The sequence below is a fragment of the Tupaia chinensis genome, unplaced genomic scaffold (assembly GCF_000334495.1).
Source record: "Tupaia chinensis unplaced genomic scaffold, TupChi_1.0 Scaffold000354_1, whole genome shotgun sequence".
In the NCBI taxonomy this organism is placed as follows: Eukaryota; Metazoa; Chordata; class Mammalia; order Scandentia; family Tupaiidae; genus Tupaia; species Tupaia belangeri.
The window spans coordinates 5,452,719-5,468,332 of NW_006159849.1; the positions used below are offsets into that span (position 1 = coordinate 5,452,719).

At 45.9% G+C, this 15,614-nt stretch overlaps 1 protein-coding gene across 1 annotated transcript; it reads right to left on the reverse strand.

Moving 5' to 3' along the window:
- Positions 1–6,351: 6,351 nt before the first annotated feature.
- Positions 6,352–15,214, reverse strand: LOC102478008 (doublesex- and mab-3-related transcription factor 1-like). The gene is made up of 5 exons (XM_006152507.1): positions 14,700–15,214; positions 10,582–10,765; positions 7,655–7,668; positions 7,222–7,405; positions 6,352–6,365 (listed from the first exon to the last, which is right to left on the reverse strand). Exons 1-5 carry the CDS (start codon positions 15,045–15,047, stop codon positions 6,352–6,354), a joined length of 744 nt encoding a protein of 247 aa, XP_006152569.1. The 5' UTR covers positions 15,048–15,214.
- Between the last annotated feature and the right edge of the window lie 400 nt (positions 15,215–15,614).

The following is a 15,614-nucleotide window of genomic DNA, read 5'->3' on the forward strand; positions in this document are numbered from 1 at the left end:
AAAAAAGAAAAAGGAACCCTGGAGCCAGCAGGTAGCGCGGTGGTTAAGGTGTTGGTCAACCACAGTCTGAGTCTCAAATCTAGTAGCTTGAAAAATCACACCAAGCACGTCTGCGTGTGTGACCAAGATCCCAAGAAGAGACTGGAAGAAAAGGGGGTGTGGTGTGGCCATTCCTCCCCCAGAGCGGGAGGGGACTGATTTCTCACTTTCCCGCTCCGTCTCTCTAGCAAGCTCATGCAAAAAAACTTAAAAAAAAAAAAAAATGAACCCTAACATAAACTATGGACCCTGGCGATGTGTCATGTACGTCCATGAAATTCTTTTTTTTTTTTTTGAGAGGTTTTTGCTATAGGGCACATGCAATAGCCAGAGAGAAAGAGAGACAGAAAGCGAGAAATCACCCCCCAGAGGGTATGGCCACACAGCAATCCCTTCTCCATTCTCCTCTCAGGATCTTGGGCACGCGTGCACATGCACCAAGCATGAGTTTAAGCCACGAAGTGCAGGACTTGAACCGCAATCGAATACATGGGAGTCCAGCGACACAGTCATTGTGCCAACTGCTGGTCCCAGTGAAATTCTAACAAATGCTCTCCTCTGGTGGAATGTTGATAATGCGGGAGGCTGTGCCTGTGTGGAGACAGGAGGTATACCAGAAATCTCTGTACCTTCCTCTCAGTTTTGCTGTGAACTAATTTTGCCTGAGTCATCTCACATCCCTCACCAAAGCGGAATTACTACGGAAGAACGGAAGCACAGGAGGGCCCCCCAACATTAGGCACAGACATGACTGACATTTCCAACAGGGGAGAGGTGAGTGAAATCTGGCCACAGGCCACAGGAGGGGCTGGGTTGCCAGGGAAGGTCTGAAGGTGGGAGTGGTTCTATGTGGGGGAGGGTCAATGTGAGTGTGGATGGAAGCGCAGGGTGCTCCAGAAGGGAGGGCCCCAAGAGAGATAACATTCAGGTCCTCACAAAGGACACATATGCAGAACCAAATTGTCTACAATGCAACCCTTCATCTGACAGCTTCTGCATAGGAGGGGCCAAGAACTGCACGGACCTCAGCATTAAGTCCTGGGTAAAATAGTACAGGCACACAGCGGGTGAAGGGAGAGTAGAACCTGAAATAAAATAAAAAGCCAGAATCTACAAAGAGAAAGAATGTCTGGAATTAAAATTAAAAAAAATCAAGAAAAGTCACCTGAAACCTTTTAAAATAAAAAAAAAAGCATACATTGTGTTAAAATTAAAAAAAAAAAAACGCAGAGAAATGCTGAAATCACTATTAATTCATCGTGACAGTTAAAAGTGCTCTTTTTTTTTCTGAAACCCCAAAAATGGCTGGGAAAAAAAATGACCGGTTAATCAGGAGTGTACCTAATATTGGATACTGCTAATATAAGGAACAGTAATGAACAGAGAATTTCTCAAAGGGCTACTTCCCTCTACAGTAATACCGAGAATCACAGAAGCAGTGTTTTAGATCTATTATTCATGGCCCATGTTTTGGTCACTCTCAGCTGATCTCTAAGGACTGTAGAGATTATTCTAAGGTACACTGTCCTGCTCAGAGCAGTAAGTTCTCTAGTAAATACAATGTCCTTCCATGTGCCCATAGAATTCTGCCAATAATCTCAGCAATAATTCTTGAGCTTTATTCACTCTCACTTCTGGCACTGTCAGGAAAAGGAGGTAACTAAAAAACATCAAGGACATAAAAATCTATTAAATTGCACTAAGTTACGGTCTCATAAACACTAGACATCAGGTATTAGAAAAAAAAAAAAAAATGGTTAGCAACCTACTCTCAGATCAGCCAGGCTGGTAGGTTTTACTATTCCATGGACATTCCCATGACTTTGGCTTCTCACTACAGAATTAAAAATCCTGGCATTCTGCATCTATGAAATGAAATTTTAGGCCATTAAAAATTCCAAGCTAGAGGCCAGGTGGTGACACAGCAGTAAAACCCAGCACTCTGCAAAGCTGACGTGCTGACGTACTTGTGAAGGTTCCAGGTTCACAACCAGAGACCTCCCTGAGAGCACTGGGCATGCACACACAGGTGTCCATGACTGCAGACTGGCTGAAGCTGAGGGTAGAGTACATTAAGGTCTTATTGGGAGTGCTGTCTCTCTCTCTCCCTCTCTCTAACCATGAGTGAAATGTGTAAATAAACTTGAAAAAAATTTCAATTTTAAAGAATTTTTTAAGAGTTTGTTTTTGCTATAGGGCGTGTGCATATAGAGAGAGAGACAAAAGCAAATCACCCCCTGGGGAGGATGGCCACACCACAATCCCTTTTCCATTCTCTTCTCAGGATCTTGGGCTCACATACACATGTGCCTGGCATGAGTTTAAGCTACCGGGTCCAGGACTCAAACTACAGTTGACCACATGGGAGTCCAGCAACATAGCCATTGCGCCAACTGCTGGTCCCAAAAAATTTTCCATTTTAAACGATATTAAATGAAAAACTAATTATACATCAGTGGGAACAATACACTGTAGTTATTTGCTAAATACCTAAATATATATGATAAATAGTCATATAAACCTGCACATCCAAGTAACCCTGGAATGACAGAGACGCGAGTCTTGGCCTGTATTGAGAAGGAGAAGGTAAGGAAGAACAGTTACCCATCACTAAATACACTTTTGTATTCTACCTGGAGTGTTTACCATTTACTAACATAAAATTACATGTTACTTAAATAAATCCAATCCCTGACAATATAAATAATATAAAGTGTACACGTGTCAATAGCAAGCTAAGAAGCTGGATTCCATTTGCTACATAAAGCCTCAAGACTCTCTTCAGTATGTCTTTCTGGTTCTTTGCCCCTCTCCAAACCCCTCTCCTTCCTGCCCTCCCTCGCTCCTGTTTTATGTCATTTCATTCTATGGGCACTTCTATTTCCCTCTCGCTCACTCACATCCTAACTCAATCCAGGTTATCAATCCCAAACCAGGAGGCTTAGCAGAAGTCCTGTGAGCGATGACCCTCCCCACAGAGATGAGCTGGCTGGCTAGGAAAAGGCAAACCCACCCACCCCCAGAGCAATGCCTGCCCACCTAAACCTGAGCAAATGAGCACCACACCACTCGGGGCCTTCGAAGAGTTCATGAAAAATGGAATTCAAATGTGAATTTATTTTGGTGCAAAACAATCTTGAAATCTATGCATAGCGTTTTCATAACACACACTTTCCTCAAACTTTTTGAAGACCTCCCACATACTGGCTTTGACCTTTCTTCCCTTTGGGTACTGGTTCAAGATTCCAGAATTACAACAAGGTCTGTCAGCTCCAGAGGCAAAGCCTCCCTGACCCTGAACCCTCTATCTTGCTCCCCTGCTGCTTCTATTTGTAACTTTCCCTATCACCTCTGAAATACCCCAAAGGACTTCTTTGTCATTCTGAACTCTGTCCAGCCTGAAATATTTCTCCCAAATTCTACCTTAGGGTTTACAATCAAACTCAGACCACATCCCTTCTACTAAGCCGAGTCCACCCCTGGTGTCCTACAACATGTCCAGCATTGACCTTGATCCAGCATCGGCTTTCCCTGTATCTCTCTCCCTGAAGACGACTAGCTGTAGCCTTCTGTGCCATAGAGAATGGCAGCAGCTCTCGCCCCTGACCCTGTTCCTATTTGCCCTGTAGCTCTAAATCCCTCTGAAGATTATATCACAGTCTCTGAACAATCCTAACTATCCATTCTCCAAGAAAACATGACACCTGGCTCCTCAGTCTGTCCTCACAGAAGGGAAATGGAAAATCCACAGTCTTTGGGACCAGACAGGCTTGGAATGAATCCCAGCTCAGCCCAGCTTTATTATAGGGCAGTTTCCTTACCATTTGCTAAGCCTTGTGCAATGGTTTGAAATGTATCCCTTAAATTTCATGTTTTGGGGGAACCAGCAGTTAGCGTAATGGCTATGTCGCTGGACTCCCATGTAGTCGACCGCGGTTTGCGTCCCGCACCCGGTGGCTTAAAGCTCACGCCAGGTGTGTGTGCGTGCGTGCCCAAGATCCCGAGAGGAGAATGGAGGAGAAGGGACTGAGGTGTGACCATCCCCCCTAGGGGGTGATTTCTCGCCTTGTCTCTATGTCTCTCTCTGTCTGTCTGGCGAACGCACACACCCTATAGCAAAAAAAAACTCCAAAAAAAGAGAAAAAAAAATTTCATGTTCTGGGGGGCTGGCAGGTGGTATGGTGGTTAAGAGCACTGAACTCCCACATAGTCAACCATGGTTTGAGTCCCAGACCTGATGGCCTACTTTCTCACCTCCCCCTACTCCTGTCCCTCTCTGGTCAAATTAAAATAAAAATAAATGAATAAAATTAAATAAAATAATTATTTTAAAAATCATGTTTTGGAAACATAATCCCCAATTAATATGTTGATGATATTTGGAGTTAAGGCATTTAGGAGGTAATTAGGATCAGGTAAGGTCATCAGGGTGGGGCCCTTATGGCAGCACTGGTGGTTTCGTAAGAGGAAGCAAGACCTGAGATAGCAAATGCTTCCTGTCATCAGATACCAGGGTCATGCTCTTGAACTTCACAGCCTCCAGACCCATGAGCTAAAGAAAATTTTATCCTTACCCAGTCAGTAGTACTCAATTGCAGCAACAAAAAAATGGCTAAGACATTTTAGATATATTTCTGATAAATTCCTTTCTTCCTATGAAAAGCAAGGTTGGGAAATTTCTCTTTTTTTTTTTGGAGAGGTTTTCACTATAGGGCGCGTGCGCTCGCCAGACAGACAGAGAAAGACATAGAGACAGAAAGCGAGAAATCACCCCCCCCAGGGGGGATGGTCACGCGGCAATCCCTTCTCCTCCATTCTCCTCTCGGGATCTTTGGCCCGCACACACATGCACGCACACGCACCCGGCGTGAGTTTTAAGCCACCAGGTCTGGGACACGAACCGCGGTCAACTACATGGAAGTCCAGTGACATAGTCATTACGCTAACTGCTAGTTCCCAGGTTTGGAAATTTCTGTAACCATATACTATGGGTGACCAATTCAAAAAGGATACAAGAGGGGGTCAGCAAGGTGGTATAGTGTTTGGGGCCCTGGACTCCCACATGCGGACAGAGGTTCAGGTCCCAGACCTGTAGCTTGAAACTCACATCAGGTGGAACTGAATGCATGCCCAAGATCCCGAGAGGAGAACGGAGGAGAAGAGATTGTGGCATGGTTGTTCCCCCCCACCGGGGGGTGATCTGTCGCTTTCTGTTTCTTTAGGCACACTCCCAATAGCAAAAATTGCTTAAAAAAAAAAAAAAGATACAAGAATACCTGTCCTTTGTTAATTTATAGACCCTATAGTTCTAATAACACAGAGAAACACAAAGACATACTTACCTGCTTTCTCTGGTGCTGCCTTATCTTCTCCTTCTCAATAAAGGTCAAGACTCAAGATCTTCAAGACCTTTAGAAACTCTCTCCATCATATCCCCATTTATTATTAACATCATTATTTTCTCACACAGAGTAACTACATCTTTTTAAGGTACAGTATGATTTTTCAATACAAGCAAACGGTGTGTAGTTAACAAATCAGGACAACTGGCATTTCTACATCTCACACACGTTCGTCATTTCTTTATGTTGGGAACATTCAAAGTCCCTCTTTCTACTAACCTCAGGTATACAATAAATTATTAACTATCATTTATCCTATTTTACTATGTAACACTAAAATTTGGTCCTCTTTCCCCTCATGTCTGAGAACAGGAAAACAAAAGACCCACAGAGCGTAAGTGACTTGTTGCATAATTACGTGCAGTTGTACAACTTGAGTCCAGTGGTTAAGCCCAACACACTGAGTAATTCAGGAAAGCATAGTTCAGGTGGTACCACCACTGCAAGGCTGTACTTCATAGAGCCTTAGCAGATCCTAAAGACATTCTGTGAATCTCATTTTTATATTTAATTGCCAGATACAGTATGCTTTCACAAATCTTTGACTGGTGGATTTCTCAGAGCACCGGCATTCTGGAATAGGGCCATCAAATGAAACGTTCTGAGAGATGGACATCCATTACCCAGTATGGCAGCCCTTGGCTAAGTGCGGCTAGTTAAGCACCTTGAGAGGTGGCTGGTACAAAAGGAAACAGAGTGCTCTCATTTTATTCTGTCATAATTAAATTAAAGTTAAATAACCACACATGGGTTCAGCTGAAGTGGCAAGAGCACATTGCTCCACAATGCTGGAGGCCATATGGAAGACTGGAGGTTAGGTTCCCAAGTAATCTGGACACACGGGGGCGGGGGGATGGGTGTTCATGCTAACCCTGATCCTGGATGCCTGGGAAATGCTGAACAGAGAAGGTCACTGCACAAACCCTAGACAAAAAGAGGGGGAGAAGAAGGGAGGGGAGGAGGGAGGAAGCAGTAAAAGAGGGAGGGAAGGAGGAAAGAAGCAAGGAAGGAGGGAGAGACAGAGAAAAAGAGAGAAGGAAAGAAAGGAAAAAAGGAAGGAAAGGAAACTGCAAATAAAAATGGAAATAACACTTGTGGCTAGGGGCTTCCATACTGGATAGAGACCACTGTTGTTCTTTGGGTAATTTATAAACCCAGTGCAGTAAGCACATTGAGTTTTGGTGGAAGATGGACTACTTCAGATACTTCCTAATACTTGAACTTTCTGTATCTGTACTCACACATCCATAAATAAGGATTATAACACCTTCCCCCTTACAGAGCTGGAAAGGAATGAACATATATCAGCCCCTGAAACACTGCTTAGCGCAGGGGAGATGGTTGCCCACGTTCCTTTCCACTGCTCATTCAAACCAGACACCCAGGATTTGTCTTTTACTGATATTTTCCCTAAACGGATGCAGTCATTCTTAGAAAACCAGACTTCCAGTTTTCTGGTCAGCCCTCCACTAAGATGACCAGAAAATGGAGAACTCATGAGATGAAATCTAAATAACCTTGCTCCTTTCCAACCTTCTGGGTTTTCCTCTGTCCAGATTCACTTTTGACTAATCAGCAAGAAACTGAAGCCGTTGAACCACTTTTTCTAGAAGTGGTGGTCTTCCCCTTGGAAGGCAGCCGAAACCAGAGCTGCCAGGAAGAATCCTTCACAGAAACCCTCTAGGGTCTAAATGCTTTCAGTGGCCCAGGAGGTTCCTGAGACTGCTTTCATGGCCACAGCCTCTCTTCCCTTGGCCCTGAACCCAGGGCCTGGGGTTACCTGAAGCTGCAGTGGTCGGGATGCTGGGCGGCGGCGGCTGCACGGAGCTGCTGCTCTCAGTCATCAGGCACTGGTTGCCAACGTTGTTCTCTCTCTTGACCAGGAGCTCGGCCGCGCAGGGCAGCGGGATGGGGTGGCTGATGCCCAGCTCCTCCTCCTGGGCCTGCTGCCGTCTCAGGGCCACCTGGAAGCACAGGACAGTGGGTCATCCCAGTGCATCACCTGTGCAGCTCTGCCCGAACTGCAGAAGTTCTGCCCACCCAACACCAGGCTTCTTAACTCTCGGGTAAGGTCTGAGAACCTCTCCCATCTCTGTAAAGCTACCCTGGAGCCATGATGGGAGCCAAGGCTGAGAAGTGGTTTAGGCCAGAGTACCTAGCCCACAGGAGGTACTGAGCAGACGCATGTCAAAGAACGCAGGGGTGCAGAGTACTAGAAAGGTGTTTGCTAGAGAAGAGCAGGAGTGCTGTAGAGTCAGTTACGTGAGTGCGAGAGCAGAAGCACTGACTGATTTACGAGGGAAGGAGTCCAGCATCACTCTTGCCTTCATTCTGCAGCTAAAGGCACTGTATAGACAGCAGCAATTAGTAAGATTATATTAGATCCCAAATAACTGTTTAACAGAAGAAAAGCTAACACAAAGCTACAACATAAGACAGCACACAATAAACACCCTAAGAGAGATACACCCCAATCCTAAAGGAGAAATTCAAAAATGAGATGTCTTTAAAATATAAGAATTAGGGGACAAGCAGATGATGTAATGGTTATGTCGCTGGATTCCCACATAATGGACCACGGTTTGAGTCCTGGATCCGACAGCTTAAAAAAAAAAATCATGCTGAGCCCATGTGTGTGCGTGCCCAAAATCCCGAGAGGAGACTGGAGGAGGGGTCACCCCCCTGCTAGAAGTGATTTCTTGCTTTCTGTCTCTCTGTGTCTCTCCAGCAAGCACATGCATCCTATAGCAAATATCTCTCTTTTAAAAAAAATGTATTATTTACGCAGAGCTTTGGAGAATGAGTGATAGGACTCAGACAGGCAAGGATAGAGTAGAACCATCTGGAACCATGTGGAACCAGGCAGGAAAGGCTGGAGCTGTTTAGGAAAACCTGCAGAGCCCTGTTACTCCGGGAGTGTGGGGAAAAGAGGCTGGAAAACAGGGTTGCAGTCCTTGGAGGATAAAGAGGCTGGAGGGGGTAGAAAGGGAAGGTGAGTGGGTGGAGAGAGAAAGAGAAGTATTCCAGGCAGGAGGAATGGGGAATCAGAAAGGACCTCATACAACATAAGAAACTTCTCATAGTCCTCTTCAACTTATCTGCTTTTAAATAACATTGTTAAAGACTGGGATAAAGAGGTTTAAAGAAAATAAATTGTAATTTTGCTTACTACAATACATGTAACAGAAAGAAAAACTTTCTGTTGAAATCGACTATGCTGATGAATGAAATGAGAAAGTGAAGAATCTATACCTCAGAGAACCAAATACAAGTCAAAAAAATGAAAGCCAAATGGTAGGTTAGAAACACTACAATTTATGTAGATATAGAAAATCAGTATTTCAAACTGAGAAAGCTGATTCATTCAAAGAAACTGTTACTCATAACCAAAGAATTCTTCAGCTCAGAAAAATAAACCTTTGGAAGCCGGCAAGTGGCATGGTGGTTGAGGGCGCTGGACTCCCACGAGGCTGACCACACCTGGTGGCTTGCTTTCTCACTTTCCGTCTCTCTCTCACTCTGTCCCTCTCTGGTCAAATTTTAATTAATTAATTAATTAATTAATTAATTAAAATTTGACCAGAGAGGGACAGAGTGAGAGAGAGACGGAAAGTGAGAAAGCAAGCCACCAGGTGTGGTCAGCCTCGTGGGAGTCCAGCGCCCTCAACCACCATGCCACTTGCCGGCTTCCAAAGGTGTATTTTTGTTGCATAATTACGTGCAGTTGTACAACTTGAGTCCAGTGGTTAAGCCCAACACACTGAGTAATTCAGGAAAGCATAGTTCAGGTGGTACCACCACTGCAAGGCTGTACTTCATAGAGCCTTAGCAGATCCTAAAGACATTCTGTGAATCTCATTTTTATATTTAATTGCCAGATACAGTATGCTTTCACAAATCTTTGACTGGTGGATTTCTCAGAGCACCGGCATTCTGGAATAGGGCCATCAAATGAAACGTTCTGAGAGATGGACATCCATTACCCAGTATGGCAGCCCTTGGCTAAGTGCGGCTAGTTAAGCACCTTGAGAGGTGGCTGGTACAAAAGGAAACAGAGTGCTCTCATTTTATTCTGTCATAATTAAATTAAAGTTAAATAACCACACATGGGTTCAGCTGAAGTGGCAAGAGCACATTGCTCCACAATGCTGGAGGCCATATGGAAGACTGGAGGTTAGGTTCCCGAGTAATCTGGACACACGGGGGCGGGGGGATGGGTGTTCATGCTAACCCTGATCCTGGATGCCTGGGAAATGCTGAACAGAGAAGGTCACTGCACAAACCCTAGACAAAAAGAGGGGGAGAAGAAGGGAGGGGAGGAGGGAGGAAGCAGTAAAAGAGGGAGGGAAGGAGGAAAGAAGCAAGGAAGGAGGGAGAGACAGAGAAAAAGAGAGAAGGAAAGAAAGGAAAAAAGGAAGGAAAGGAAACTGCAAATAAAAATGGAAATAACACTTGTGGCTAGGGGCTTCCATACTGGATAGAGACCACTGTTGTTCTTTGGGTAATTTATAAACCCAGTGCAGTAAGCACATTGAGTTTTGGTGGAAGATGGACTACTTCAGATACTTCCTAATACTTGAACTTTCTGTATCTGTACTCACACATCCATAAATAAGGATTATAACACCTTCCCCCTTACAGAGCTGGAAAGGAATGAACATATATCAGCCCCTGAAACACTGCTTAGCGCAGGGGAGATGGTTGCCCACGTTCCTTTCCACTGCTCATTCAAACCAGACACCCAGGATTTGTCTTTTACTGATATTTTCCCTAAACGGATGCAGTCATTCTTAGAAAACCAGACTTCCAGTTTTCTGGTCAGCCCTCCACTAAGATGACCAGAAAATGGAGAACTCATGAGATGAAATCTAAATAACCTTGCTCCTTTCCAACCTTCTGGGTTTTCCTCTGTCCAGATTCACTTTTGACTAATCAGCAAGAAACTGAAGCCGTTGAACCACTTTTTCTAGAAGTGGTGGTCTTCCCCTTGGAAGGCAGCCGAAACCAGAGCTGCCAGGAAGAATCCTTCACAGAAACCCTCTAGGGTCTAAATGCTTTCAGTGGCCCAGGAGGTTCCTGAGACTGCTTTCATGGCCACAGCCTCTCTTCCCTTGGCCCTGAACCCAGGGCCTGGGGTTACCTGAAGCTGCAGTGGTCGGGATGCTGGGCGGCGGCGGCTGCACGGAGCTGCTGCTCTCAGTCATCAGGCACTGGTTGCCAACGTTGTTCTCTCTCTTGACCAGGAGCTCGGCCGCGCAGGGCAGCGGGATGGGGTGGCTGATGCCCAGCTCCTCCTCCTGGGCCTGCTGCCGTCTCAGGGCCACCTGGAAGCACAGGACAGTGGGTCATCCCAGTGCATCACCTGTGCAGCTCTGCCCGAACTGCAGAAGTTCTGCCCACCCAACACCAGGCTTCTTAACTCTCGGGTAAGGTCTGAGAACCTCTCCCATCTCTGTAAAGCTACCCTGGAGCCATGATGGGAGCCAAGGCTGAGAAGTGGTTTAGGCCAGAGTACCTAGCCCACAGGAGGTACTGAGCAGACGCATGTCAAAGAACGCAGGGGTGCAGAGTACTAGAAAGGTGTTTGCTAGAGAAGAGCAGGAGTGCTGTAGAGTCAGTTACGTGAGTGCGAGAGCAGAAGCACTGACTGATTTACGAGGGAAGGAGTCCAGCATCACTCTTGCCTTCATTCTGCAGCTAAAGGCACTGTATAGACAGCAGCAATTAGTAAGATTATATTAGATCCCAAATAACTGTTTAACAGAAGAAAAGCTAACACAAAGCTACAACATAAGACAGCACACAATAAACACCCTAAGAGAGATACACCCCAATCCTAAAGGAGAAATTCAAAAATGAGATGTCTTTAAAATATAAGAATTAGGGGACAAGCAGATGATGTAATGGTTATGTCGCTGGATTCCCACATAATGGACCACGGTTTGAGTCCTGGATCCGACAGCTTAAAAAAAAAAATCATGCTGAGCCCATGTGTGTGCGTGCCCAAAATCCCGAGAGGAGACTGGAGGAGGGGTCACCCCCCTGCTAGAAGTGATTTCTTGCTTTCTGTCTCTCTGTGTCTCTCCAGCAAGCACATGCATCCTATAGCAAATATCTCTCTTTTAAAAAAAATGTATTATTTACGCAGAGCTTTGGAGAATGAGTGATAGGACTCAGACAGGCAAGGATAGAGTAGAACCATCTGGAACCATGTGGAACCAGGCAGGAAAGGCTGGAGCTGTTTAGGAAAACCTGCAGAGCCCTGTTACTCCGGGAGTGTGGGGAAAAGAGGCTGGAAAACAGGGTTGCAGTCCTTGGAGGATAAAGAGGCTGGAGGGGGTAGAAAGGGAAGGTGAGTGGGTGGAGAGAGAAAGAGAAGTATTCCAGGCAGGAGGAATGGGGAATCAGAAAGGACCTCATACAACATAAGAAACTTCTCATAGTCCTCTTCAACTTATCTGCTTTTAAATAACATTGTTAAAGACTGGGATAAAGAGGTTTAAAGAAAATAAATTGTAATTTTGCTTACTACAATACATGTAACAGAAAGAAAAACTTTCTGTTGAAATCGACTATGCTGATGAATGAAATGAGAAAGTGAAGAATCTATACCTCAGAGAACCAAATACAAGTCAAAAAAATGAAAGCCAAATGGTAGGTTAGAAACACTACAATTTATGTAGATATAGAAAATCAGTATTTCAAACTGAGAAAGCTGATTCATTCAAAGAAACTGTTACTCATAACCAAAGAATTCTTCAGCTCAGAAAAATAAACCTTTGGAAGCCGGCAAGTGGCATGGTGGTTGAGGGCGCTGGACTCCCACGAGGCTGACCACACCTGGTGGCTTGCTTTCTCACTTTCCGTCTCTCTCTCACTCTGTCCCTCTCTGGTCAAATTTTAATTAATTAATTAATTAATTAATTAATTAATTAATTTTTTTTAAAGAAAAAGAAACGTTAAATAATCAATTACTTAAGAGTAAGTAGTTGGGGCTGGCAGGGGGCGTTTTGGTTAGGTTAAGGAACTGGACAGCCCCACAGTTGACTACAGTTCCTGGACCTAGCAGCTTGCTTTCTCGCTTTTCCTCTCTCATTCTGTCCCTCTCTGGTCAAATGAAAATAAATAAACAAATATAGTTATATAAAATAATTCTTTAAAAAAAAGTAAGTTAAATTTACATCTCAGATTTTGTACTATTAACCAAGAGGTTTAGAAACAGAAAATCAAGGACTTTGAACAGAATAATAATTTAAAAGCCCTTGCAAACCTGAGGTATGACAATGCATCTAACTTATACCCTGATTCATACCAACTCCATGCATATCCAAAACACCTGGGTATCTATTCCATAAACTAAGGACACCTTTATAGAGACCTTCTCTCAAGCTTTCTTAAGGAATGTTATTTAAATGACAAAGGGGCAGTAACTGATTACAAATGCAATTATTTAAAAACTGTATCTAGGATCAATTGCAAACTATTTGGAAATGACTAAAAAGTAGCTATTTGAAATTTTAAAGATTTATTTAGCTCATCATAAGCCTTTTGATATGAAAATAATTAAATAAATTAAAAATACTCACATTTAAAAGTAATCTTAAAAAAAAAAGTAACCGTCATTTGCCTCAAAACGAGTACCCTACTAGAATAATTACATTTGAGAAAAAATTACACAGGCAAATTTTTTTTTTTCCAGGCAAATTCTTCACACTAACTATTTGGAATTATTTTCTACCTACAAGGACAATTTAAAAGTCCCTAAGTTCCCAGGAAGCTCCTGGTGCATTACAATGCTACAACCAAGATATTCTTTCCATCCACTTTAAATTAAGTTTAAAATCTACACAAAGGAAACTAAGGGAAATAATCTATATTTTCTTGACTTTTTATGACGTGTTAAATCAAAATATACCTAGTTTAAACACATTTTTAAAAATCTGATGTACCTAAAAATGAATTTAGGTATTTGTACAACCAGGATAGACATTTCTTATCTGAATCATTTCAATGGAGAACATTTACACATTCCTAATCAAAAGTATCACATCGTTAGCAAATACTTGTTGGTAACTTTTTGCTTTCAATAACCTGCCTTAAAATGACGAAAGGGCTTCTTGCTGCAAAGAACGTACATTATTGTCTTCCAAAAATCCTTTTAGGATACCAAGGACATCGACCAATTCCGTTAAGATGCTTAATTACTAGTTACTGAAGCTTTATAAAACAAAACCACGACTGTGGACAGATGAAACCTCGACCCTGGGCACCTTTCCCCGCGTGCACATTCCTCAACATTCCTAAACATTCTTTAAAATACGTGCAAAGTAATTTGCACTTAAACATCTAGGGCGAGACCGCCAAAGTTAAAATGCTAATAACATTTCCAGGGCTCCCAGAAAAACCGCAAGGCTTAGGGACACGGTACCCTGCGGGGGCCCCGCTCAGCCCGACCGTGCAGCCCGCGGGCACCTCGAGGACTTGTTTAAGCGCCACTCAAGTGGCAGGGGGTCCTTCTCAGGGAGCCCGGGGACCCCGAGGGGAGCGAACCCCGACAACTATCTGCTCAGAGAGCGGTGTCAGAGGCTCCCTGGACCCGCTCGCACAGCGAACCCCGAAACTCTGCTGGAAGGTGGGGTCTGGCATTCCCTATCGGGACGAACCCGCTACTCCGCTTGCAGAGTGGGGTCCGAAATGTTGCAGAGCGAACCCTGCAACGCTCTGCTCAGAGAGCGGTGTCAGCGGTTCCCCGGACCCGCGAGCACAGAGAACCCCGCAACTCCGCTGCGAGGTGCGATAGAGCCCACGAACTCCCAAATCCCGCAACCCTCCTGGGGACCAGGTCAGAGATAGGCGGGAACCCCTAGAGGAGTGAAGCCCTCAACTCTGCTCCAAGGGTGGGATCAGATATCATGAGGAGCCCCAAATGGAGCGAACCCCGCAATTCTGCTCAGAGAGTGGGGCTGGAGCTCGAGGTTCGCAGAGAGCGAACCTCGCAATTCTGCAGGAAGAAGAGGGGTCAGGAATCCTAGGGATTCACAAGCTCGGTGAACCCCGCATCCTTTTCCTACTCGGGCACGGTCATAGACGAGTCCCGACAGTGCGGTGGGAGTCCTGGGCCCCGACCTCCACCGCGCCAAGAAGATCTGCTAACACCCCCACGCCCAGACCTCGGGGCCCAGGTGGCGCCGGTCGCGTGGAAGGGATTGTATCAGAAATGCTGGGGCCGAACCCCTCTTCCTGGGCGCCCGCACTCACCTGTGCGGCCATCACGCGTTGTCTCTCGGCAATGAGGTTGCACTTCTTGCACTGGCAGTCCCGCCACATGCAGAAGCGCTTGTGGCCCTTGAGTGGGGACGCATAGCCATGGTTCCGGCAGCGCGCACACTTGGGCAGCCGCGGGGACTTCTTGCTCGTGGCGCCGAGACCCGACGACCCAGCTCCAGAGCTGCCTCCGCTGCCCCCAGCACTGGAGCTCCCAGCAGCTCCCAACTGCGCTCCGGCCGCTTTGCTGAAGCCGCCCGCCTTGCCCTGCGGCGGTGCCCCGGGGGCGTGCGGGGCCTCCGACGGTGCGGAGGGCTTGCTAAATGCGTCGTCGTTGGGCATGGTGCCCCAAGGAGAGTCGCTAACACTCTCCGGAGAGGGCTGCGAGAGAAGCGTCCCACCGACGGTCGTCTGAAGGAGGCGTGCGCGCCACAGCCGGAGGTGCAGCGCGAGTGGCGAGGACGAGACACCAAAAGCCTGGCGTGGTGGAGGCTTGCGCCCTTTATAACTTTTTCTTTTGGCGCGCGCGCGAGAGGTTCAGAACTTTTGGATACTTTTCAGAACGTTCCCGGGACTGCCTGGGCGGGAGGAAGCGTGGCCACGCCCAACGCCCCCCAACTTGAGCTATTGCGCTCCTGCTGAGTGCAAGCTAGCTCCGGTTGCGAGCACAGAGGGCATTGCTGCAGGGTCGCTGCAAGAGCACGGAGCAGCCAGGGATTGTGTGCACCCCCCACCCTCGTGCACTGCCAGGTGCTGAGGCCAGGCTCCCAGAACATGCTGCACCAAGGAAGCTGGGCTCTCCAGGTCTGGAGCAGAGTGGTGCAAGCCGCTTGCAAGAGGTGCAGACCACCGGGTGGGACGCTTTAGCCCCCTCCCCCACTGCCATGAAGCCCGTTCGCCAAGTTCCAT